We start from the raw sequence: 24941 nt of genomic DNA, 5'->3' as shown, positions 1-24941 counted from the left end.
GGGGAGATCAGACAGGAATTCAGGGGGAGTGGGATCATTTGAGAAGGAGAAGCGAAAGAGATTTAAAAAAGATTAGTTTTATTTGTCACACGTAGATCGAAGCCCGCGGCGCGTCATTTGCGAGATGCCGGGGGCGTCCAGCAGGTGTCGCCACGCTCCCTGCAACCAGCACAGCACGTCCGCGACGTCCCGACCCCAAATCGCCCGCCTTTTTGGGAGTCTCGGGGACAAGTGCAGACTCCCCGGGGACAGCGGTGCTAACTGAACCCCGATCGCCGCCGCTGAAATCTACTTCTCTATTTTATTCAGAGACACAGCGCAAGACAGGCCTACCGGCCCCGATGTGACCACAGACTTACCACGGGACAATTTTCAATGTCCAACTCACCAGCTCGCCGGTACGCCCTTTGGACTGCGGGAGAAAAACCGGAGACCCGGAAAAGAAACTGCGCGTTTCACGGAGAGGACGAACAAACCCCTTCCAGACGGCAACACACAATGCTGGAGGAACTCAGCACGCCAGGCAGCATCTATGGGTACAAAGTACAGTCGACGTTTCGGGCTGAAACCCAGTCCTGCCGGAGGGTTTCGGCCCGACTGTGCTTCCCCCCCCCCCCCTCATCGATGCTGCTTTGCCTGCTGAGTTCCTCCAGCATTTTGCGTGTGTTGCTCGGATTTCCAGCAAGTTGTTAGCAACTTGACCCTTACAAACGGCGGTGGAATTAAGCACCGAAATGCGCCGACTTGTCACAGCTTTGCGCGGAAACACTGCAGCGCCGGCCCACCGGAGGCGGGGGGGGGGGGGGGAGGGAGATGAGGGGAATGGAGGGAGAGGCAGAGGGGAAGAATGAGAACTAACGGGTGGGAGTGAGCGCGGCGGGGAGAGATACAGAGGATGAGAGGGCAAAGATAGGGCGAGTGAGAGGGCGATTCAGGAAGAGCGCAAGAAAAAGGAGGCAGCTGAGGGGGTGTGACGAAAGTGAGACTCTGGGAGGAGGGTGCGCGACTGACTGTGGCAGGGGGAACAGAAGGGACGGGGGAGAGATCGGTAGATAGAATGGAGAGACGGGAATAGAGAGAAGGGGGAGACGAGAAAGGGAGATAGACAGGAAAAATGGAGGAGTGATTGGATGGGGAGGGCAAAGAGAGGAGGGACAGAGTGGAAGAGGAGATAGAGGGCAGGGAAGATGGAGTATAGGCGGTGTGATTGGATGGGGAAATGGGAGAAAGGAGAAAGCATTGTTGCCTGGATTGCGGGGAGAGCCTTATGAGAATAGGTTGAGTGAACTCGGCCTTTTCTCCTTGGAGCGACGGAGGATGAGAGGTGACCTGATAGAGGTGTACAAGATGATGAGAGGCATTGATCGTCTGGATAGTCAGAGGCGTTTTCCCAGGTCTGAAATGGCTAACACGAGGGGGCACAGGTTTAAGGTGCTTGGAAGTAGGTATAGAGGGAGATGTCAGGGGTAAGTTTTTCACACGGAGAGTGGTGAGTGTGTGGAATGGGCTGCCGGCAATGGTGGTGGAAGCGGATACGATAGGGTCTTTTAAGAGACTCTCGGATAGATACATGGAGCTTAGAAAAATAGAGGGCTATGCACTGGGGAAATTCTGGGCAGTCTCTAGAGTAGGTTACGTGGTCGGCAGGACATTGTGGGCCGAAGGGCCTGTAATTTTCTATGTTCCATGACTGGGAAGATGGAGTACAGGAAGTGTGACTGCATGGGCAGGGAGAAGGAAGGGGAGCTGTTAAGGGGAAGAGGGAATAGGGCTGGGCGGCTGCGAGAGGGGGAATCAGTGATTGAGGAAGGGGAGCAGGGCGAGAGAAGGGCCTTGGGTGATGGTGAGGGAGCAACAGAAGGGAAGTCAATGAGCGGGGACTGGGAGTGATCAGGCAGGAGGGCTCAGGAAGGGTTGGGAAAGGGAGAGGGGCAGCGGAAAAGGGAACATTTTCCACCCTGATGAAGGGCCTCAGACTGAAACGCCGATCATCACTCCCTTCCCCCCCCCCCCCAAGATAACGCCTGCCTGGCGAGTTCCTCCGGCATTTTTTATGCCTTGCTCCGGGTTTCCTGCATCCTCAGGACCTGTGAACGTTTCACACTGGCTTTATTTCGACATGGGTCGGGAGATGCTGTACAGAGGGAGGGGACTCCCCAGACTGCCTCTGCCCACCCGCATCCCCCTCCCCCAGACAGAGACAAGGTACCCCAACGCACACACATCCGGCCAGCTGAGCTCCTGTACAACAGGGGAGCCCTTGCACCAAAGCCCGAGAGATGGGGCGACCCTGAGATAACCCGTGACCCCAACCCCAACATCAATTCCCCCCTCCCCACCTTCCGAGCCATTCCCACCCTCTTGCTTGCCTTCTGACCCCAGGGGTGTGGAAGTAGGACACACACCACCATCTCCACCACTTGCCCAATGGTGCACTTGAGAAGGAGGATACCTCCCCGTGACTCTCATTCCCACTTCCGTTAGCCCTCTCCCAGAAGGCTAGGTTTCCCATTGGCCGCATCCCAGCAGCCCGGGTCTCCCATTGGCCACGTCGGAGCAACGCAATTGGCCGCGTTTCAGCAGCTCCGGTCCTCCCCACTGGCTCTGTCCTGGCGGTCAAGTACTCCCATTGGCTGCACTGCAGCAGTTGACATCACTCTCATTGGCCGCTCCCGGCAGTCCCCTCATTGGTCAGTTCCAGCACCTCAGCTTCCTCATTGGCTGCGTCCTAGCAGCCGGGCGGGGGGGGGGGGCTCTCACAGGTCAGTTCCAGCAGTCCAGCAGCCCCCCACCCCCCCGCCCTCCTTCTGCACACACCCCACGACTAGAGGTACCCCAGCCCCTCTTTGGCCCTCTGAGCCTGGTAGTCCTTCAGACTCCTCTTGGGAGGCAAGAGGCCAGGGCTCAGGCCGGGCCTCCTCTTGGTCCCGGGCTGACTGTTGCCGGGGGCGATGTAGGCCGGGGCCTGCTGGTTGTCGGAGGCGATGTAGGCCGGGGCCTGCCGGTTGCCAGGGGCGATGTAGGCTGAAGCCTGCGGGCTGTGCTGGCCGCCGGGGTCCGGGCCCTGGGGGCCGGGCAGGTCGCTGTCGTGGGCGAACTTGCAGTTGACGCCATAGCGGCAGCGGCCGTCCTTGCGGTAGGGCAGGCAGATGCGGGGGCCCCCCGGGCCCTGCTCGCCCAGGCGCCCCGTCAGCCGCACGTGCTTCTCCAGCAGCCTCAGCTGCTCCCGCCGCTCCTCGGCGAAGGGGTTGGCGAAGACGCCGGCCACCTGGGGCAGGACCCCCTCCAGCTGTGGGGGAGGGAGCTTGGCGGCCTCTCCCTCAACCTCCTCCTCCTCCTCCTCTCTTGGCTCTCCCGTTGCCGACCTGCTCCTCAGCGGAGAGCCCTGCTGCCTCGCCTGGGCCCTGCGGAGCAAAGGGGACAGAGGGTCAGTACGGGACACCCTGCCGTCATACAACATAGGAGAAGACCCTTCAGCCCATCCATCCGTGCTAGTCTCCGGCCCAGTCCCTTTTCCCTCCCCACGTACGTCCCGTGTCCTCTGACCCTCCCCTCTCCTGGCACCTCTCCAAAAGCCTCGTCAGTGCCATTATTGTCCCCATCTCTGTTCGGATAAGCGTGAGGCGCTGCGTTCTGGGGGAACAGGAGGGGCAGGATGTTCAGATGGATTCGTGCATCGGTAGAAGAAAATAATAAAATAAAATCAAGGTTGTCATGCCGAGGCTCGGTAAGTCATTGGTCAGACGGGACTATGAGATTGGTCACTGAGTTGGACTGCTTATCCAAGAAAGAATATGCTGACATCGGCGAGGGTCCAAAGAATGAGCCAGGAACGGAAGGGTTAATGTATGAGGAGCCTTTTTGATTGCTGTGGGCCCGTATACACACTGGAGTTTGGAACAAACGGGGGTGTGGGGGATCTCATTGAAACCTGTCCAACATTGAAAGGCTTTGATGGAGTGGATGCGGAGAGGACATTTCCTACAACGGACGAAGCGAGGATTGGAGGGCAGGACCTCAGAATATAAGATCAGAACAGAGATAAGGAGGGAGTTTTTTGTTTGTTAGCCAGAGGGTGATGAATCTGAGTAATCTACAGCTGCAGACAGCCGTGGAGGCCAGCCCGCTGGGGTGCACTTAAAGCGGGTTTTCTCGACCAGTGAGGGCGTCGAAGGTTGCAGGGAGGAGGCAGGAGAATGGGCGGGGTGCGGGGGTTTGAGAGGGATGAAGGCGCTTGCCCACGGGCTGCTATCCCTGCATGCTTCACATCAGCCCCCGTCACCCCGTATCGAAGAACTCTACACTGTCAGAACCGATCGACGACTGAACGACTACTGCCCGGTGGGCACCGACACCAATCATCATGAAGTGCTTTGAATGGCTGGTGATGGCAGGTATCAAAAACCACATTGCTGCTACACTACGCTCAGCAATATATCTACCAACAGAATGCCGACTACCACATTATGGACATAGTCAATATATATCTAATCTCTCTCTCTCTCTCTCTCTATATATATATATATATATACACACACACACACACATACATATACATACATAATACACACACACACACACACACATACACACATATAGACACAGATACATTGAAAATTTGTTTGAATCTTACATCCATCCCACAACGTGAGGGAGTAATAATCTTTTGTGTTATGACTCCGCTGCAGTGCGAATTTAAATGTCTAAAGGCTCGTGGAAAGAAGCCGTCCCGTAGCCCATTGGTCCTGGCTTTAGTGCTGCGGTAAACGTTTGCCGGACGGAAGCAGCTGAAACAGTTTGTGGCTGGGGTGACCGGTGTCCCCCGATGATCTTCCTGCCCTTCTTTCCGCACCTGCTGCTGTAAATGCCCTCACTGGAGGGAAGTTCATGTCTGCAGATGCCCAGATACATACAGACGTGTATGTATATATATATATATATATATATATATATATATATATATATATATATATATATCTTCCAAGTATCGATAGATTCCAGTATTGTACCGGACGACTGGAAAATTGCAGCTTTAAGAAGGCTGGGAGGCAGCAGAAAGGAAACTATAGACCTGTTAGCCTGACATCAGTGGTTGGGAAGTTCTTGGAATCGACTGTTAGGGATGAGATTATGGAATACCTGGAGGCACATGACAAGGTAGGCCAAAGCCAGTATGGTTTTCTAACTAACTTTCTGCAATTTTTTGAGGAAATTACTAGCAGGGTAGACAAAGGAGATGCAGTAGACGTGGAGTACATAGATTTTCAGAAGGCCTTTGACAAGGTGCCGCACATGAGGCTGCTTAGCAAGATAAGAGCCCCTGAAATTAGAAATGTTGAAAAAATAGAGCACAATACAGGCCCTTCGGCCCACAAAGCTGTGCCGAACATGTCCCTACCTTAGAACTACCTAGGCTTTACCCATAGACCCCTATGTTTCTAAGCTCCAGGTAGCCATCCAGGAGTCTCTTAATAGACCCTGTCGTTTCCACGTCCAGCGCCAGCAGCCCATTCCACGCACTCACCACTCTGTGTGTAAAAAACCTACCCCTGACATCTCCTCTGTAACAACTTCCAAGCATCCTCAAAACTATGCCCCCCCATGTTAGCTATTTCATCCCTGAGAAAAAGCCTCTGACTATCCACACGATCAATGCCTCTCATCATCTTACACACCTCTATCAGGTCAGCTCTCATCCTCCATCGCTCCAAGGAGAAAAGGCCGAGTTCACTCAACCTATTCTCGTAAGGCATGCTCCCCAATCCAGGCAACATCCTTGTAAATCTCCTCTGCACCCTTTCTATGGTTTCCACGTCCTTCCTGTAGTGAGGTGACCAGAATTGAGCACAGTACTCCAAGTGGGGTCTGACCAGGGTCTTATATAGTTGCAACATTACCTCTCAGCTCTTAAACTCAATCTCTCAATTGATGAAGGCCAATGCACTGTATTCCTTCTTAACTGCAGAGTCAACCTGCGTAGCAGCTTTGAGTGACCTATAGACTCGGACCCCAAGATCCCTCTGATCCTCCACACTGCCAGGAGTCTTACCATTAATGCTATATTCTACAATCATATTTGACCTACCAAAATGAACCACTTCATTCTTATCCGGGTTGAACTCCATCTGCCACTTCTCAGACCAGTTTTGCATCCTATCAATGCCCTGCTGTAACCTCTGACAACCCTCCAGACTGTCCACAACACCCCCAACCTTTGTGTCATCAACAAATTTACTAACCCGTCCCTCCACTTCCTCATCCAGGTCACTTATAAAAATCACGAAGAGTAAGGGTCCCAGAACAGATCCCTGAGGCACACCACTGGTCACCAGCCTCCATGCAGAATATGACTCGTCTACAACCACTCTTTGCCTTCTGTGGGCAAGCCAGTTCTACATCCACAAAGCAATGTCCCCTTGGATCCCATGCCTCCTTACTTTCTCAATAAGCCTTGCATGGGGTAGCTTATCAAATGCCATGCTAAAATCCATAAACACTACATCTACGGCTCTACCTTCATCAATGTGTTTAGTCACATCCTCAAAAAAATCAATCAGGCTCGTAAGACATGACCTTCCTTTGACAAAGCCATGCTAACTATTCCTAATCATATTATGCCTCTCCAAATGTTCATAAATCTTGCCTCTCAGGATCTTCTCCATCAACTAACCAACCACTGAAGTAAGACTCACCGGCCCATAATTTCCAGGGCTATCTATACTCCCTTTCTTGAATAAGAGAACATCATCTACACACCCTCCAATCCTCTGGAACCTCTCCCGTCCCCATTGATGATGCAAAGATCATCGCCAGAGGCTTAGCAATCTCCTCTCACAGTAGCCTGGGGTACATCTCGTCCACTCCCAGTGATTTATCCAACTTGATGCTTTCCAAAAGCTCCAGCACATCCTCTTTCTTATTATTTATATGCTCAAACTTTTCCATCCGCTGCAAGTCATCCCTGCAATCGCCAAGATCCTTTTCCGTAGTGTGATGGAATCTTAAGTTTTATTTATTATGGACTGTGCCTTTAAGAATCATGCCTGCAACAGAGAGAGAGTGATGTACACCACAAGCAGCTGCACAGAGAGAGAGAGAGAGAGAGAGAGAGAGAGAGAGAAAGAGAAAGAAAGAGAGGGGAGGAGCTACATGATGGGCAGCTGGCGTTCAGCACACCGGTATTTAAACAAGCGTAACTGTCTCTTTCACTGGACACGCAGACGCACGAAGGCTGGTGGCGGAATTGCCGCCGAACTTTTAAGTGCCCACAAGGGTGGGGCTGAGGATCGATGAAGAGGAATCGATCCGCGACTATCAGTGCGTGTAAGGGCAACCCTGTGGAACCTACTGGTGTGTCTAATCCTTGCCTGGGTTGGTAGATTATCACTTGAAGACAGCGCTCTTAAGTGGGTCACGTTTGGCTAACTTGGGAGATTTGGAGGACATCGAAGAAAATCAACGACACCTGTTTACGTGGATTACGAATCTCTCTTTCCCTCACCTCAATGCCGTGGACTGAACTGAATTTCCTTAACACACCGTTCTAAGACTGTATCACTTACCACCTGAGTTTGAATAAGTTTGGGAACTTTATCCATACACCTGTATATGCATAACACTGTTAACTCTTGATTTACCTGGTTTAAGTTACTATATGACGTAGTTAGTAATAAAACAGCAAAACCAGACTCCAGGTGTGTTCTACTGCTGCTGATACTTTTACAGGGCTGTGTGTACGTGACATTAATGAATATTTAAGCAAAGTACTCATTAAGTACCTCCTCTAATTTCTCCGGTTCCATACACACTTTTCCACTGTCACACTTGATCGGTCCTATTCTCTCACGTCTTATCCTCTTGCTCTTCACATACTTGTGGAATACCTTGGGGTTTTCCTTAATCTTGTCTGCCAAGGCCTTCTCATGGCCCCTTCTGGCTCTCCTAATTTCATTCTTAAGCTCCTTCCTGCTAGCCTTAGAATCTTACAGAGTCCTATCATTACCTAGTTTTTCTGAACCTTTCGTAAGCTCTACTTTTCTTCTGAATTAGATTTATAACAGCCTTTGCACACTACGGTTCCTGTACCCTACCATCCTTTCCAAGTTTCATTGTTACGTACCTACTTAGAACTCCACGCAAATATCCCCTGAACATTTGCCACATTTCTTCTGTACATTTCCCTGAGAACATGTTTCCAATTTATGCTTCCAAGTTCCTGCCTGATAGCCTCATATTTCCCCTTACTCCAATTAAACATTTCCCTAACCTGTCTGTTCCTAACCCTCTCCAATGCTATGGTAAAGGGGATAGAACTGTGATCACTATCTCCAAAATGCCCTCCCAGTGAGAGATCTGACACCTGACCAGGTTCACTTTCCAATACCAGATCAAGTACAGCCTCTCCTCTTGTAGGCTTATCTACGTATTGTGTCAAGAAACCTTCCTGAACACACCTAACAAACTCCACCCCATCTAAACCCCTCGCTCTAGGGAGATACAAATCAATATTTGGGAAATTAAAATCTCCCACCACAACAACCCTGTTATTATTACTCCATTCCAGAATCTGTCTCCCCATCTGCTCCTCGATGTCCCTGCTACTGTTGGGTGGTTTATAAAAAACACCCAGTAGAGTTACTGATTCTTTCCTATTCCAAACTTCCATCCACAGAGACTCCGTAGACAAACCCTCCATGACTTCCTCCTTTTCTGCAGCCGTGCCGTGATTATCTCTGATCAATGGTGCCATGCCCCCACCTCTTTTGCCTCCCTCCCTGTCCTTTCTGAAACATCTAAAGCCCGTCACTTGAAGTAGCCATTCCTACCCCTACTCCGCCCAAGTCTCTCAAATGGGGAATTATTAGCATGGGTGAGGCATCGGCAGATCGGCAGAAAACAGAGAGTGGGAATAAAGGGATCCTACTCTGGCTGGCTGCCCGTTACCAGTGGAGTTCCACAGAGGCCGTTGTCGGGACCGCTGCTTTTTACGATATATGTCAATGATGTGGACTGCGGGATTAATGGATTTGTGGCTAAATTTGCCGATGATACCAAGATAGGTGGAGGTGCAGGTAGTGTTGAGGAAACAGAGAGCCTGCAGATAGTTTAGGGGAATGGGCAAAGAAGTGGCAAATGAAATACAATGTTGGACTCATGCATTTTGGTGGAAGAAATAAACGGGCAGACTATTATTTAGATGGGGAGAGAATTCAAAATGCAGAGATACAAATGGACTTGGGGGAAGTCCTTGTGCAAGATACACTAAAGGTTAGCCTCCAGGTTGAGTCAGTTGTGAAGAAGATGAGTGTATTCATTTCTAGAGGTATAGAATATAAGAGCCGGGATGTGATGTTGAGGCTCTATAAGGCACTTGTGAAACCACACTTGGAGTATTGTGTGCAGTTTTGGGCTCCCTGTTTTAGAAAGGATATACTGACATTGGAGAGGGTTCAGAGAAGATTCATGAGAATGATTCCAGGAACGAGAGGGTTACCGTATGAGGAACATCTGGCAGTTCTTGGGCTGTATTCCCTGGAGTACAGGAGAATGAGGGAGGGGGGATCTCATAGAAACATTCCGAATGTTAAAAGGCCTGAACAGATTAGATATGGCAAAGTTATTTCCCATGGTAGGGGAGTCTAGAAGAGGGCACCACTTCAGGATTGAAGGACGTCCGTTTTGAACAGAGATGCAGAGTAATTACTTTAGTCAGGAGATGGTAAATCTGTGGAATTTGTTGCCATGAGCAGCTGTGGAGGCCAAGTCATTGGGTGTATTTAATAGAACAGAGAACATAGAATAGTACAGGACATTACAGGCCCTTCGGCCTACAATGTTGTGCCGACCCTCAAACCCTGTCTTCCATATAACCCCCCACATTAAATTCCTCCATATACCTGTCTAGTAGTCTCTTAAACTTCACTAGTGTATCTGCCTCCACCACTGACTCAGGCAGTGCATTCCATGCACCAACCACTCTCTGAGTAAAAAACCTTCCTCTAATATCCTCCTTGAACTTCCCACCCCTTACCTTAAAGCCATGTCCCCTTGTATTGAGTAGTGGTGCCCTGTGGAAGAGGCGCTGGCTATCCACCCTATCTATTCCTCTTATTATCTTGTACACCTCTATCATGTCTCCTCTCATCCTCCTCCTCTCCAAAGAATAAAGCCCTAGCTCCCTTAATCCCTGATCATAATCCATACTCTCTAAACCAGGCAGCATCCTGGTAAATCTCCTCTGTACCATTTCCAATGCTTCCACATCCTTCCTATAGTGAGGTGACCAGAACTGGACACGGTACTCCAAGTGTGGCCTAACCAGAGTTTTACAGAGTTCATCATTACATCGCGACACTTAAACTCTATCCCTCGACTTATGAAAGCTAATACCCTATAAGCTTTCTTAACTACCCTATCTACCTGTGAGGCAAACTTTCAGGGATCTGTGGACATGTACCCCGAGATCCCTCTGCTCCTCCACACTACCAAGTATCCTGCCATTTACTTTGTACTCTGCCTTGGAGTTTGTCCTTCCAAAATGTACCACCTCACACTTCTCCGGGTTGAACTCCATCTGCCACTTCTCAGCCCACTTCTGCATCCTATCAATGTCTCTCCGCAATCTTCCACAATCCTCTACACTATCTACAACACCACCAACCTTTGTGTCATCTGCAAACTTGCCAACCCACCCGTCTACCCCACATCCAGGTCATTAATAAAAATCACGAAAAGTAGATGTCCCAGAACAGATCCTTGTGGGACACCACTAGTCACAATCCTCCAATCTGAATGTACTCCCTCCACCACCACCCTCTGCCTTCTGCAGGCAAGCCAATTCTGAATCCACCGGGCCAAACTTCCCTGGATCCCATGCCTTCTGACTTTTTGAATAAGCCTACTGTGTGGAACCTTGTCAAATGCCTTACTAAAATCCATATAGATCACATCCACTGCACTACCCTCATCTATATGCCTGGTTACCTCCTCAAAGAACTCTATCAGACTTGACAGACACGATCTGCCCTTCACAAAGCCATGCTGACTGTCCCTGATCAGACCATGATTCTCTAAATACCCAGAGATCCTATCTCTAAGAATCTTTTCAAACAGCTTTCCCACCACAGACGTAAGGCTCACTGGTCTATAATTACCCGGACTATCCCTACTACCTTTTCTGAACAAGGGGACAACATTCACCTCCCTCCAATCCTCCGGTACCATTCCCGTGGACAACGAGGACATAAAGATCCTAGCCAGAGGCTCAGCAATCTCTTCCCTCGCCTCATGGAGCAGCCTGGGGAATATTCCATCAGGCCCCGGGGACTTATCCATCTTAATGTATTTTAACAACTCCAACACCTCCTCTCCCTTATATCAACATGCTCCAGAACATCAACCTCACTCATATTGTCCTCACCATCATCAAGTTCCCTCTCATTGGTGAATACCAAAGAGAAGTATTCATTGAGGACCTCACTCACTTCCACAGCCTCCAGGCACATCTTCCCACCTTTATCTCTAATCGGTCCTACCTTCACTCCTGTCATCCTTTTCTTCTTCACATAATTGAAGAATGCCTTGGGGTTTTCCTTTACCCTACTCGCCAAGGCCTTCTCATGCCCCCTTCTTGCTCTTCTCAGCCCCTTCTTAAGCTCCTTTCTTGCTTCCCTGTATTCCTCAATAGACCCATCTGATCCTGGCTTCCTAAACCTCAAGTATTCTGCCTTCTTCCTCCTGATTAGATTTTCCACCTCACTTGTCACCCATGGTTCCTTCACCCTACAATTCTTTATCTTCCTCACCGGGACAAATTTATCCCGAACATCCTGGAAGAGATCTCTAAACATCGACCTCATGTCCCTGCAAAAACATCATCCCAATTCAGATCCGCAAGTTCTAGCCTTATAGTCTCATAACTTGCCCTTCCTGAATTAAAAATGTTCCTGTCCTCTCTGATTTTAAGGCAGAGATTAGCCAGGGCATCAAAGGCTATGGGGAGAGGGCAGGGGAGTGGGGATGACTGGAAGAATTTGATCAGCTATGATTGAATGGCGGAATTTAATTGATGGGCCGAATGGCCGACATCTGCCCCTATATCATATGGTCTTATGATTATGGACTTCGGGAAGGGTAAGACGAAGGAACACATACCAATCCTCATAGAGGGATCAGAAGTGGAGAGAGTGAACAGCTTCAAGTTCCTGGGTGTCAAGATCTCTGTGGATCTAACCTGGTCCCAACATATCGATGCAATTCTAAAGAAGGCAAGATAGTGGCTATACTTCATTAGGAGTTTGAAGCAATTTGGTATGACAACAAATACACTCAAAAACTTCTATAGATGTACTGTGGAGAGTATTCTGACAGGCTGATCACTGTCTGGTATGGCGGGACCGAAAGAAGCTGCAGAGGGTTGTAAATCTCGTCGGCTCCATCTTGGGTACCAGCTAACAAAGTACCCAGGACATCTTCAGGGAGCGGTGTCTCAGAAAGGCAGCGTCCATTATTAAGGACCCCCAGCACCCAGGGCATGTCCTTTTCTCACTGTTACCATCAGGTAGGAGGTACAGAAGCCTGAAGGCTCACACTCAGCGATTCAGGAACAGCTTCTTCCCCTCTGCCATTCGATTTCCGAATGGACATTGAACCCATGAACACTACCTCACTTTTTCAATTTACAGGTTTCCCCTGCTATCCAAAGGTAGAACATTCCTATGAAACGGTTCGTAAGCCGGAATGTCGTAAAGTGAATAAGCAATTACCATTTATTAATAAGGGAAAAAATTTTGAGCATTCCTAGACCCAAAAAATAACCTACAAATCATGCCAAATAACTCAGAAAACCTAAAATAACAGTGACATATAGTAAAAGCAGGAATTATATGATAACTACACAGCCTATATAAAGTAGAAATACTTCTCTGCAGCACTGTCTATCACAGCCAAAATCTCGCGGAAGCACTCTTGGCAGAAACACTCTCTCCAGCAACCTTTAAGCTATGAAGCTGCCAAATCATACCAAATAACACATAAAAATACACAGCCTATATGAAGTAGAAATAACGCATGTACAGTGTAGTTTCATTTACCTGAATCGGGAAGACTCCAATAAATTGCAGTTTCGTCACAGTTAAACACTTGCTTATACGAATAACCACCTGACGCAATCGGCAATCGCCTCTGATCTGGGCCGACATTTACGTGCCGGGCGGCACCTAATTAATTAGCTTCTTTATTTCAGCTTTTTTCTTAAAAGATGTGCTGGGTGCGTTCTGACTACCGCTGCACCACTGCATTCTTCACGGCAACGTATCGGACCGCAGCCCGGAGCTTGGGGACGACTGCTTAAACTATGAAGCTGCCCTCACCTCAGAAACCGATCAAGCCACCCATGACTACCTTTAAATTCCACTTCCATCACCATCGGCCAGTGCTTTCTGTTTCAGCTTATTAAAAAGATTGACTGATTTCTCCTTCAGTATAAGAAAACGGAACACCACGCTTTGTACACCCATCAATCCACTCAAGCAATAGACTTTCCATTTTATCCATTACTGGATGCCGACTAAAAGAGAACACTTTGCTGAGCAGAACCAAGAGTAACATTGGCAGCTTTCAAAATTTTTTCTCTCTGCGTGTAAATAGAGTGAATGGTGGATGCAGGCAAGTTCAACGCGCGGACAATGTCCTTACTTCGTTCACCGTGATCGAAACGCTTAATTTTACGCTAAGTGTAATACCCTTACGAGCTCTTTTAGGCTTTTCCAATACCTTAGAACTCATCTTGCTAACTGATGTACAAAATAAATTGAGATAAAGCACGTGTTTAGGCAATGCCGGCTAGAATGCCGCTCCGGGGGAGGAGCTTGGCTGCTCGGGGCGCGTGCTGCCTTTTTTCCTCACAGTGAAAACACCTTCTGTTGGCGAAAACAGGTAACTAATGTAGGTCTTTTGTAACAGCGAGGTGTCGTAAAAGAACGTTCAGAAAACGGGAGACACATATATATATATTTTTTCTGCTTTTTGCACGATTTTTTAATCCATTCAATATATGTAAACTGCAATTGATTTATTTCTTTTTTTTTCTTCTTCTATACAGGTGTCCCCCGCTTTTCGAACGTTCGCTTTACGAAACCTCACTGTTACGAAAGACCTACATTAGTACCCTGTTTTCGCTTTCAGAAGGTGTTTTCACTGTTACGAAGAAAGGCAGCGCGCGCCCCGAGCAGCCGCTCTCCCCCGGATTCAGAACGGCATTCTCACCAGCATTGCTTAAACACGTGTCTGTGAGCAGCCGTTTGCAAGATGAGTTCTAAGGTATCGGAAAAGCCTGAAAGAGCTCGTAAGGATGTTACACTTGAGTAAAATTAGACATAATTCAGCGTTTCGATCGTGGTGAACAAAGTAAGGACTAAGTGAGTTTGGCTTGTGGAAGTTGACGAAGATGACGTTGAAGAGGTTTTGGCGTTCCATGACCAAGAAGTGAAAGATGAAGAGCTGATGCAATTGCAAGAGGAAAGGATGACAATCAAAACCGAATGAGTAATGGTAAAGTACGACTTTAATTTTGAAAGGGTACGTCGGTTTAGGGGATATTTGCAGGATGGTTTGAGTGTTTACAAAGAACTGCATGATCTAAAAATGCGCAAGGCTCAGCAAGCAAGCAAGCCTTCCACATCAGCCACAGCGGACGACGAACATCGAGGCGGGCAGTCATAGGAGAAGATGACCTGTCTGCCCTAATGGAAACAGACGACGAGATGACACCCCAGTGTCCCACCACCTCAACACCCGGGCCACAGACAGACACCGATTCGCGGAGAATGCAGTGATAGCCGGGAGACACATAGCACATCTTTAAGAAAAAAGCCAAAATAAACATGCTAATTAATTAGGTGCTGCCTGATACGTAATTGTCGGCCCAAATCAGAGGTGACGCAATTGGCAATGATCTGGGCCGACAATTATGTGTTGGGCGGCACCTAATTAATTAGCATGTTTATTTCGGCTTTTTTCTTAAAGATGTGCTGGATGCCTCCCGGCTACCGCTGTACCCCTGCATGCTTCGCGGCAATGTATCGCTCGGTGGCCTGGAGGGTGGGGGCCACTGAACCACCCAACCTCCGATGACTCAGTCTAACACACCATCATCAGTGTGCTCCGTGCTTCCCCAATTCCGGTAAGTGATACTACACTGTATGTACATTATTTCTACTTTATATCGGCTGTGTATTTTTACCTGTTATTTGGTATGATTTGGCAGCTTCATAGCTTAAAGGTTACCGGAGAGTGCTTGCGCCTTGTTTTTGCAGACGGCGCTTGCGTGAAATTTTCGCTACAGAGAACAGTTCAGGGAATGATTGTGGAAAAGTATTTCTATTTTATACAACCTGTGTATTTATCATATCATTCCTGCTTTTACTATATGTTACTGTAACTTTAGGTTTTATGTGTTATTTGGCATGATTTGGTAGGTTATTTTTGGGTCTGCGAACACTCACAAAATTTTCACATATAAATAAATGGTAATTGCTTCTCCGCTTTACGACATTCCGGCTTACGAACTGTTTCATAGGAATGTTCTACCTTCGGATGGCGGGGGAGACCTGTATTATGTATTGCACTGAACTGCTGCTGCTAAGCTAACAAATTTCATGACACATGCCGGTGATAATAATTTTTTCTGAATCTGATTTTTATCCCTCGCCCTCCCACTAGGTGGCGCTTACAGTGCCTGAACGACCCTCTGATCCCCGCCCGTCTTTGGAATGTGAGAGGAGAGCTGTGGGGGGGGGGGGGGCAGAGAGAAATTTAAAAGGGCACTCTTGAGGGGCCGCCTGGTGGTCCTCACGCACAGGGCAGTGGGGAATCAGGAACGAACAGCCAGCAGAGGTGGTGGAGGCAGTTGCAATCACCTTAAAAAGGTGTTTCCCTGGGTTACTGCGTACCACAGGCACGGCGGAGTACAGGTCAAACACGGGCAGATGGAACCAACAGGCACACCGTGCTGGAGGAGCTCAGCAGGCCAGGGGCAGCGCCTATGGAAAAGAGTAAACAGTCGACGTTTTGGGCTGTCTAGGAATGCCTGCTCAAACGTGAGGCAGGACTGGAGGGGAAAAAGGCTGAGGAGTAGATTTAAAAGGTGGTTGGAGGAAAGAGAGAAACACAAGGCGATAGGTGAAACTGGGAGGGGGAGGAGGGTGAAGTGAAGAGCTGGGAAGTAGATTGGTGAGAGGGATACAGGGCTTGAGAAGGGGGAGTCCGACAGGACAGAACAGAAGGCAACGGAAGAAAATGGGGGGGGGGGAAGCTCACCGGAGGGAGGTGATAGGAGAGGACAGAAGGCCATAGGAGAAAGGAAATTGGGGGGGGGGCGGTTGGAGCACCAGAGGGAGGCGATGGGCGGGCAAGGAGATGAGGTGAGAGAGGGAAAAGATGATGGGGAATGGTGAAGGAGGGAGGGGTGGGACGGGCAATTACCGGAAGTTAGAGAAGTCGATGTTCATGCCATCAGGTTGGAGGCTACCCAGACAGAATACAAGGTGTTGTTCCTCCAACCTGAGTGTGGCCTCATCGTGACAATGCAGGAGGCCAAGGATGGACATAGCGAAATTGGAATGGGAACTGGAATTAAAATGGGTGGTCACTGGGAGATCACGCTTGTTCTGCCGAAGCAGTCTCCCAATCTGCGTCGGATCTCACCGATATACAGGGGGCCACACCGGGAACACCAGACGCAGCACATGACCCCAACAGACTCGCAGGTGAAGTGTCGCCTCACCTGGAAGGGCTGTCTGGAGCTCTGGATGGTGGTGAGGGAGAAGGTGCAGGGGCAGGTGTAGCACTCGTTCCGCTCACAAGGATGAGCACAGAGGGACGTCAGTGATGTAGCAGTGTTCACCGAGCTCGGCAACCGGCTTGCAGACAGTTAATCACCCGTTGTGGAATTGCTGGCGTTTCTCTCCGGGAGTGCCCCTCCCCCCGTTTCCACTCGCTCGGTCCTGACTGGCCGCCTGGACTAGGACGCCGGGGGGCCTTCTGCCGCAGGCCGGACCGGGGAACCTCCGGAAGCCCGAGTCTCTTCTGACGACTCCGTCGACAAACCCGTCGGGAGGGATGCCACCCGAGAGCCAAAGAAACGCCAGCCAATAGAATTCAAAGGCCAGCCGCAGGGGGCAGCCAATCAGGGCCGAGGGAAGCGAGCATGGGCGGGGCGAGGACTGCTCTGTGACACCACTCCGCCGTCATCCTCTGCCACCCGGAGAGAATGGGCAACAACTCCGCGCGGAGGACGTCACCTCGACTGGTGACGAAATGCCCGCGAGCGAACTGCGGAGCTCCACACCACGTCCAGCGCCCCAACCCGAGCCGCCAATATTCGCCACCAACACACACACACACAGATACAAAACACTGGAGGAACTCAGCAGGCTCAGGCAGCATCTACGGAAGGGAGTAAACAGTCGACGTTTCGGGCCGGGACCCTTCTCCCAGATGGGCCGACAGCTCGCTCCTTTCCACGGAACGCTGCCCAGGGCCTGCTGAGTTCCTCCAGCGTTTTGTGCGCGTCGCTCCGGATTTCCAGCATCTGCAGAGTTCCCCATGTTTGCTTCCAAATATTCAGCACCACCCTAAACAGAAGGATATCGCTGCTGGCGGGGGGGGGGCGCGATTTCAATGCAGTCCGATCCTTTGATCCTGATCTTGCAACTACGCCCCTAGTGGGTGCTGACGGATGCACCCGCCACCGCTGGCTGCCCTGCTCCGCTGTGAGGCCCCCCCCACCCAGCCCCAGCAACCCTGCCCATTGCAACGCAAAATGGCCCCCACTTCCTGCCAGCTCTGATCTGATCTCTAGAGGTGCTCACGACCGGACAACTGGACCACAAGACCCAGGGGCAGAACCGGGCCAGTCGGCGCCTGCCGCTCAATCAGGAACGAACCGCGTGAACGCGGGCCGGGCACCGTCCCTTGTCAGTGTACCCCGTCCCGAAGGAGCGGATGGCGCACGGCTCTCCCAGGGGGTGGGGCCTCACCAACGATTACGTCACGCCCTCGCAAGTTTTCCATTCCAACCCCCTCAGCTACCTTTTTAGAACACAGAGATCTACAGCACATTACAGGCCCTTCGGCCCACAATGTTGTGCCGACCAATGTTGTACTCTAGAAACTGCCCAGAATTTCCCTACCTCACAGCCCTCTATTTTTCTAAGCTCCATGTACCTATCTAAGAGCATCTTAAAAGACCCTATCGTATCTGCTTCCACCACCATCGCCAGCAGCCCATTCCACACACTCACCACTCTCTGTGTGAAAAACTTACCCCTGACATCTCCTCTGTACCTACTTCCAAGCACCTTAAGACTGTACCCCCTCGTGTTAGCCATTTCAGCCCTGGGGAAAAAGCCTCTGACTATCCACACGATCAATGCCTCTCATCATCTTATACACCTCTATCAGGTCACCTCTCATCCTCCGTCGCTCCAAGGAGAAAAGGCCGAGTTCACTCAACCTATTCTCATAAGGCACACTCTCCAATCCAGGCTCATCCTTGTAACTCTTTCTATAGTATCCACATCCTTCCTGTAGTGAGGTGACCAGAACTGAGCACAGTACTCCAAGTAGGAAAAACTCCCCCTCCGCTGTTGGATTTCCAAATGGCCCAGGAACTCTGCCTCACTATTTGTTCCTCTTTGGCACCTAACTTATTTTTTAAAAATCTATTTATTTTGGTTAGAACTTTGTTTTATGTCCTCGCTTTGCACTCCTGCCACAAAACAACAAAGTCCACAACACTTAAAGTACCACAGCATCTCCACAGCACCCCCACCCCAACAACTTTTGACATCCCTCCCTCCAAACCCTCTGCTTCCTTCCTCAGCCTGTTCAACACCCCACTCCCACCTTCACTTCCCTGAAACCCTACCTTCCCCTTCCCTCGGAGCTAACCTCACAGCGACCCTCCCTAGCTCAGGCCTCCAACCCCCTTAGTCAAGACTCTCCCCCGCCCTTGAAAGTGTTCCTCCACCCCCTCCTACTTGCACAGAGACTTTTCATACCTCCAAACACCCTTCCCCCACTTCCTCTCTGCAGATTCCCTGATCTAGTCATAGTCATACTTTATTGTTCCCGGGGGAAATTGGTTTTTGTTACAGTTGCACCATAAATTATTAAATAGTAATAAAACCATAAATAGTTAAATAGTAATATGTAAATTATGCCGGGAAATAAGTCCAGGACCAGGCTATTGGCTCAGCGTGTCTGACCCTCCAAGGGAAGAGTTGTAAAGTTTGATGGCCACAGGCAGGAATGACTTCCTATGACACTCTGTGCTGCATCTCGGTGGAATGAGTCTCTGGCTGAATGTACTCCTGTGGCCAGCCAGTGAATTATGTAAACAACAGGAATTCTGCAGATGCTGGAAATTCAAGCAACAGACATCAAAGTTGCTGGTGAACGCAGCAGGCCAGGCAGCACCTCTAGGAAGAGGTGCAGTCGACGTTTCAGGCCGAGACCCTTCGTCAGTACATTATGTAGTGGATGGGAGACATTGTCCAAGATGGCATGCAACTTGGACAGCATCCTCTTTTCAGACACCACCGTGAGAGAGTCCAGTTCCATCCCCACAACATCACTGGCCTTACGAATGAGTTTATTGATTCTGCTGGTGTCTGCTAACCTCAGCCTGCTGCCCCAGCACACAACAGTAAACATGATCGCACTGGCCACCACAGACTCGTAGAACATCCTCAGCATCATCCGGCAGATGTTAAAGGACCTCAGTCTCCTCAGGAAATAGAGACGGCTCTGACCTTTCTTGTAGACAGCCTCAGTGATCTTTGACCAGTCCAGTCCTCAGCAACTTTCAACAACTCAAGCTCTCCCTGGCTAAGTCTCCATCCCCCCCTTTCTCCTTCCCTCATCTTCACTGCTCATCCCGATATCCCACATCCTCACGAACGGCGATCCCCACCATCGATTACCCACCCTCCCCAGGGCTCTGCGCCCTGCAGCGATCACCGATACCCCGTTTCCACCCCCAGCCCCTCACATCCACCTACCCGGGGGGCCTGGGACCGCCAACGCCCTCGGGCTCCGACTCCGATCCCCCATCGCTCTCGGACGAGCCGTAATCCGCCACCAGCGCCGCCATCTTCCAGCCCACGGTTCCGGCTCCGAACCCGCCCCCTTCCCCACGTCACCGGTTAGGCCCCGCCCCTCCCACTGACGCGAAATCGGGGGAAGGGCTCAGCCGTGACTGACGGGGCGCCGGAGTGATGTCACAGAGCGGTCCTCGCCCCGCACCCCCCTCCCGTCTCGTTCGCATGCCATTGCGTCAGCGGGGAGAAGGCGTCCACGAGAGGGCCGGCGGCTGGTCTCCCCTGGGATAGGTCCGGACCCTTGTCCATCATGTCGCCCGACTGAGGATCCGCCCCTCCAGCCCCGTGGCTGTTTGCTCAGAGAGTAGGGAAAATTTACCGTCGGGAGGCATAGACCCGGAGGCTCCGGTGCAAACTCCATTCCTTGCGATACTTCACGATCCCAAAGCTCAGACTCGAGACCAAAGCACGACCCGTATGATCACCTTCCCCCCACCCCCACCCATTAACAGAGACCGGTCCCAGAACACGGGCAGTAATGACAAACGAGAGGAAATCTGCAGATGCTGGAGATCGGAGCGACGTGCACAAACACGGACCCTGCTCCTGAGATGCACGCAGGGACTCGAACCCTTACCCACACTCTGAGCACAACTCCTTCCGCCGGTCCTGACCCCTACCCTCTGGACACAGATGCTGACAGAAGGCAGATTACTGTCTGAATGGTGTCAAGTTGGAAAAGGGGAAGTACAACGAGATCTAGGTGTCCTTGTTCATCAGTCATTGAAAGTAAGCATGCAGGTACAGCAGGCAGTGAAGAAAGCTAATGGCATGCTGGCCTTCATAACAAGGGAAGTTGAGTATAAGAGCAAAGAGGTCCTTTTGCAGCTGTACAGGGCCCTGGTGAGACCACACCTGGAGTATTGTGCACAGTTTTGGTCCCCAATTTGAGGAAGGACATTCTTGCTATTGAGGGAGTGCAGTGTAGGTTCACAAGGTTAATTCCCGGGATGGCGGGACTGTCATATGTTGAAAGATTGGAGCGACTGGGCTTGTATACACACTGGAATTTAGAAGGATAAGAGGGGATCTGATTGAAACATATAAGATTATTAAGGGATTGGACACGCTGGAGGCAGGAAACATGTTCCCGATGTTGGGGGAGTCCCGAACCAGAGGCCACAATTTAAGAATAGCGATTAGACAATTTAGAACGGAGTTGAGGGAAAACTTTTTCACACAGAGGGTTGTGGTTCTGTGGAATGCTCTGCCTCAGAAGGCAGCGGAGGCCAATTCTCTGGATGCTTTCAAGAAAGAGTTAGATAGAGCTCTTAAAGGTAGCGGAGTGAAGGGATTTGGGGAGAAGGCAGGAACTGGATACTGATTGTGGATGATCAGTCATGATCACAGTGAATGGCGGTGCTGGCTCGAAGGGCTGAATGGCCTACTCCTGCACCTATTGGCTATTGTGTATTGTTATGACGGGTCTTTAATGATGTCACGAGGAGGTACGCCATCCCCCGCCCTTCTCAACCTTGTGGATCCGAGTGCTCACGCAGAGACTTCTCGAGTGCGTCTCCACCGCCTCGGGTACCGCTCATTCCAAATAACATCAGAAAGACCAGCAGCGCGTAAAGGTATCGGAGCAGAGCCTGCTCCGCCATACAAATCTGTGCAATGACCCCTATCCCGCCTTCTCCGCGACGCTCCGAGACCCTTTGCCGATCAAGAACCTATTAAGTCTCTGCCTCAGGTACAGCCAGCTGAATTCGGCGTCCCTAGCCGTCTGTGGTAATGAGTTCGGTAGAATCACCGGGGAGAAAAAAAATCCTCTATAATCCGGTTCGAAAGGCATGTCTTTTCACTCTGAGGGGTAGAATCTCCTGCTGACGGAAACTTCCTCTCCACCTCCACACTGTCCGGGCCTTTCTCTACTCAGTAGGCTTCAAGGAGATTCCCACTACCCAGTCATTCCACCGAAATCGTTCTAGGTGATAAACCATCTTTCATAAATCTCTCTTAAAACCACCCCCACCCCCAGCTCCACTTGGTGCCTCTACCATCTACTTGCCGCCCCCCTGCCATGGAGAACTTTCATGTTGTAAATCCCGTCTTGACTTCTTCTCTGCAGGCTGCCTCACTATTAAAGTTGCTGGTGAACGCAGCAGGCCAGGCAGCATCTCTAGGAAGAGATGCAGTCGACGTTTCACGCAGAGACCCTTCGTTAGTGCTGATTTCCTCGCGTCAGAGTAGGAAGGCTTTGGCTTAACTGGGCTTTGGCGAATTGTCGGAACTTTTAGTAACTGGCCCATCCCGTCTTGCTTTCCAAAAATAACTTCCCTGTTTCATTGCCAATTCCCAGCTCTGTGGGCTCCTCGGGTTCATATCCAAATGTGGTTGAAAAGTGGGGAGGGTTTCAGCCTCTTTTCCAGATTGCAGCCCAGCGTTCGGCGGCAAGAGAATTCTGAGGGATTTCCTGAAAGGACTGGCGGACATAAACCTACGTAGAATCAGGGAGTTCTACCGGGGGTCGCCAGCGCGTCATTTGCAGACTGCATTGCGGAAGGTTTGCAGGATAAGCAGTATAACACCAGTGATCTTGCGGGTGGTTGGCACAGACAGAGTGGTTTAATGCCTGAGTGCTCAGGATGGTCGATGGTACATTTTTCCCCCATAGATACTGCCTGGCCTGCTGAGTTCCTCCAGCACTGTGTGTGTGTGTGTGTGTGTGTGTGTGTGTGTGTGTGTGTGTGTGTGTGTTGCTCTGGATTTCCAGCATCTGCAGATTCTCTCTTGTTCGTTACCTAGCCTTGCTTTGCAACCCAAGTCTCCAGTCCCTGCAACATCCTTGTGAACCCTTTGATTCTCCCTCTCCACTTATTAACCTCTTTCATTAAATAGATATTTTCCGCTTTGAAGTTGACTCTCTCCACGCTCGCAGGTGTGAGGCAAACGTGTCCCCCATATCTTAAACATTACCATTGCGGGACTCTTTAATCTGAAGATTGGGTCTTTCCACATTGCGCTTTCAACAGGTCCGGGGATGCTGAGAACAGAACGGAAGACCAAGGCGGCTAAACTCTTCTTCAAACGATTTACGTGAACCGTTCCCAAGGCGGGCAGAGCTTTCTTGGAAATATTTCTGGACAACCTGGACGACAAGGGAATGTTGAAAGGAAAAGAATACTGAAGGAAATGCTGGAGAAGGCTATTGGATCGTAATTAGCAGTACATATATTTGATTTTAAATAATCCAATAGCGAGTGGGCTAATCATTGACATTGATAGCTCTGAACCAGATTTCAGAGCAGGATCTACTTTAGTCGAGGAAGTAGTTTGGCGCAAAACTCCCGCAAAGATTGCGCAATGTTCGGAAGGTAGGAGCACTTCCGTCGTCCGCTTATCTTTGGATGAAGGTAAGCGGAAGGAAAAGAATTTCAGGATGTATATTGTATGCATTTCTCTGACATTAAATGTACCTTTGAAACCTTGAAAGATGTGCTAGGAACATACATCAAAGTTGCCGGTGAACGCAGCAGGCCAAGCAGCATCTATAGGAAGAGGCGCAGTCGACGTTTCAGGCCGAGACCCTTCGTCAGGACTAACTGAAGGAAGAGTGAGTAAGGGCGGGAGTACGTTTATCGCCAGGAGACAATGCACAGCCTGGCTTTTGATCTTCCTTGGAGCGGGTGGGGGGCAATGACGGGCCGCCCGATAGAGATGCACAAGAATATGAGACGCGGAAACGGGACTCTATGACTCTATGGCTCCCTCACCTCTACTGCTCGTGACCCTCAACACGGGTGCCCCTCAGGGCTGTGTACTAAGCCCCCTTCCTTTTACTGTGTCGCCACCCGCAGCTCCGATCTGCTAATTAAATTTGCTGACGCCACTACACCGATGAGCTGAAACTCAAATAATAGTGAGGCAATTGTAAACAACAGGAATTCTGCAGATGCTGTAAATTTAAGCAACACACATCAAAGTTGCTGGTGAACGCAGCAGGCCAGGCAGCATCTCTAGGAAGAGGTACAGTCGACGTTTCAGGCCGAGACCCTTCGTCAGGACTAACTGAAAGAAGGGCTAGTAAGAGCTTTGAAAGTGGGAGGGGGAGAGAGAGATCAGAAATAATCGGAGAAGACAGGAGGGGGAGGGATGGAGCCAAGAGCTGGACAGGTGATAGGCAAAAGGGATATGAGAGGATCATGGGACAGGACGCTTAGGGAGAAAGAAAAGACGGGGGGAAACCCAGAGGATGGGCAAGGGGTATAGTGAGCGGAACAGAGGGTGAAAAAGGAGAGAGAGAGAAAGAATGTGTGTATATAAATAAATAACGGATGGGGTACGAGGGGGAGGTGGGGCACTAGCGGAAATTAGAGAAGTCAATGTTTATGCCATCAGGTTGGAGGCTACCCAGACGGAATATAAGGCGTTGTTCCTCCAACCTGAGTGTGGCTTCATCTTTACAGTAGAGGAGGTCGTGGATAGACATGTCAGAATGGGAATGGGACGTGGAATTAGAATGTGTGGCCATTGAGAGATGCTGCTTACTCTGGTGGACAGAGCGTCCTCCCTACTTTGTGTCCCTCTACTCCAAGTCGAGCAAACGATCAGAGGCTTAGTTGGTTACAGGACGATTACTGACTGCTCAGCTGTCGGAAGTAAGAGCGCCGGGCTCGTGGCGCAGTGCTGCGCGACCAACACGCACACAATGCAGGAGGAACTCAGTAGGCCAGGCGGCATCTACCGAGAAGAGGGCACAGTCGAAGTTTCGGGCCGAGACTCTTCATCAGGTCAGGAGAAAACAAAAAGATGAGAAGTCGGAGTAAGAAGGGTGAG

General features: G+C 50.3%; 1 protein-coding gene across 1 annotated transcript; it reads right to left on the bottom strand.

Annotated features, from left to right (window-relative positions):
• Positions 1-34: 34 nt before the first annotated feature.
• Positions 35-20173, bottom strand: si:ch211-113e8.11 (collagen alpha-2(I) chain). Its single transcript, XM_063036670.1, has 2 exons — positions 20064-20173; positions 35-3404 (listed from the first exon to the last, which is right to left on the bottom strand). Exons 1-2 carry the CDS (start codon positions 20153-20155, stop codon positions 2825-2827), a joined length of 672 nt encoding a protein of 223 aa, XP_062892740.1. The 5' UTR covers positions 20156-20173; the 3' UTR covers positions 35-2824.
• Positions 20174-24941: the final 4768 nt, after the last annotated feature.

The sequence above is a fragment of the Mobula hypostoma genome, chromosome 31 (genome assembly GCF_963921235.1).
Source record: "Mobula hypostoma chromosome 31, sMobHyp1.1, whole genome shotgun sequence".
Taxonomy (NCBI): domain Eukaryota; kingdom Metazoa; phylum Chordata; class Chondrichthyes; order Myliobatiformes; family Myliobatidae; genus Mobula; species Mobula hypostoma.
The sequence above is the reverse complement of the archived record's forward strand: the minus strand, read 5'-3'. Positions and strand labels throughout refer to the sequence as shown.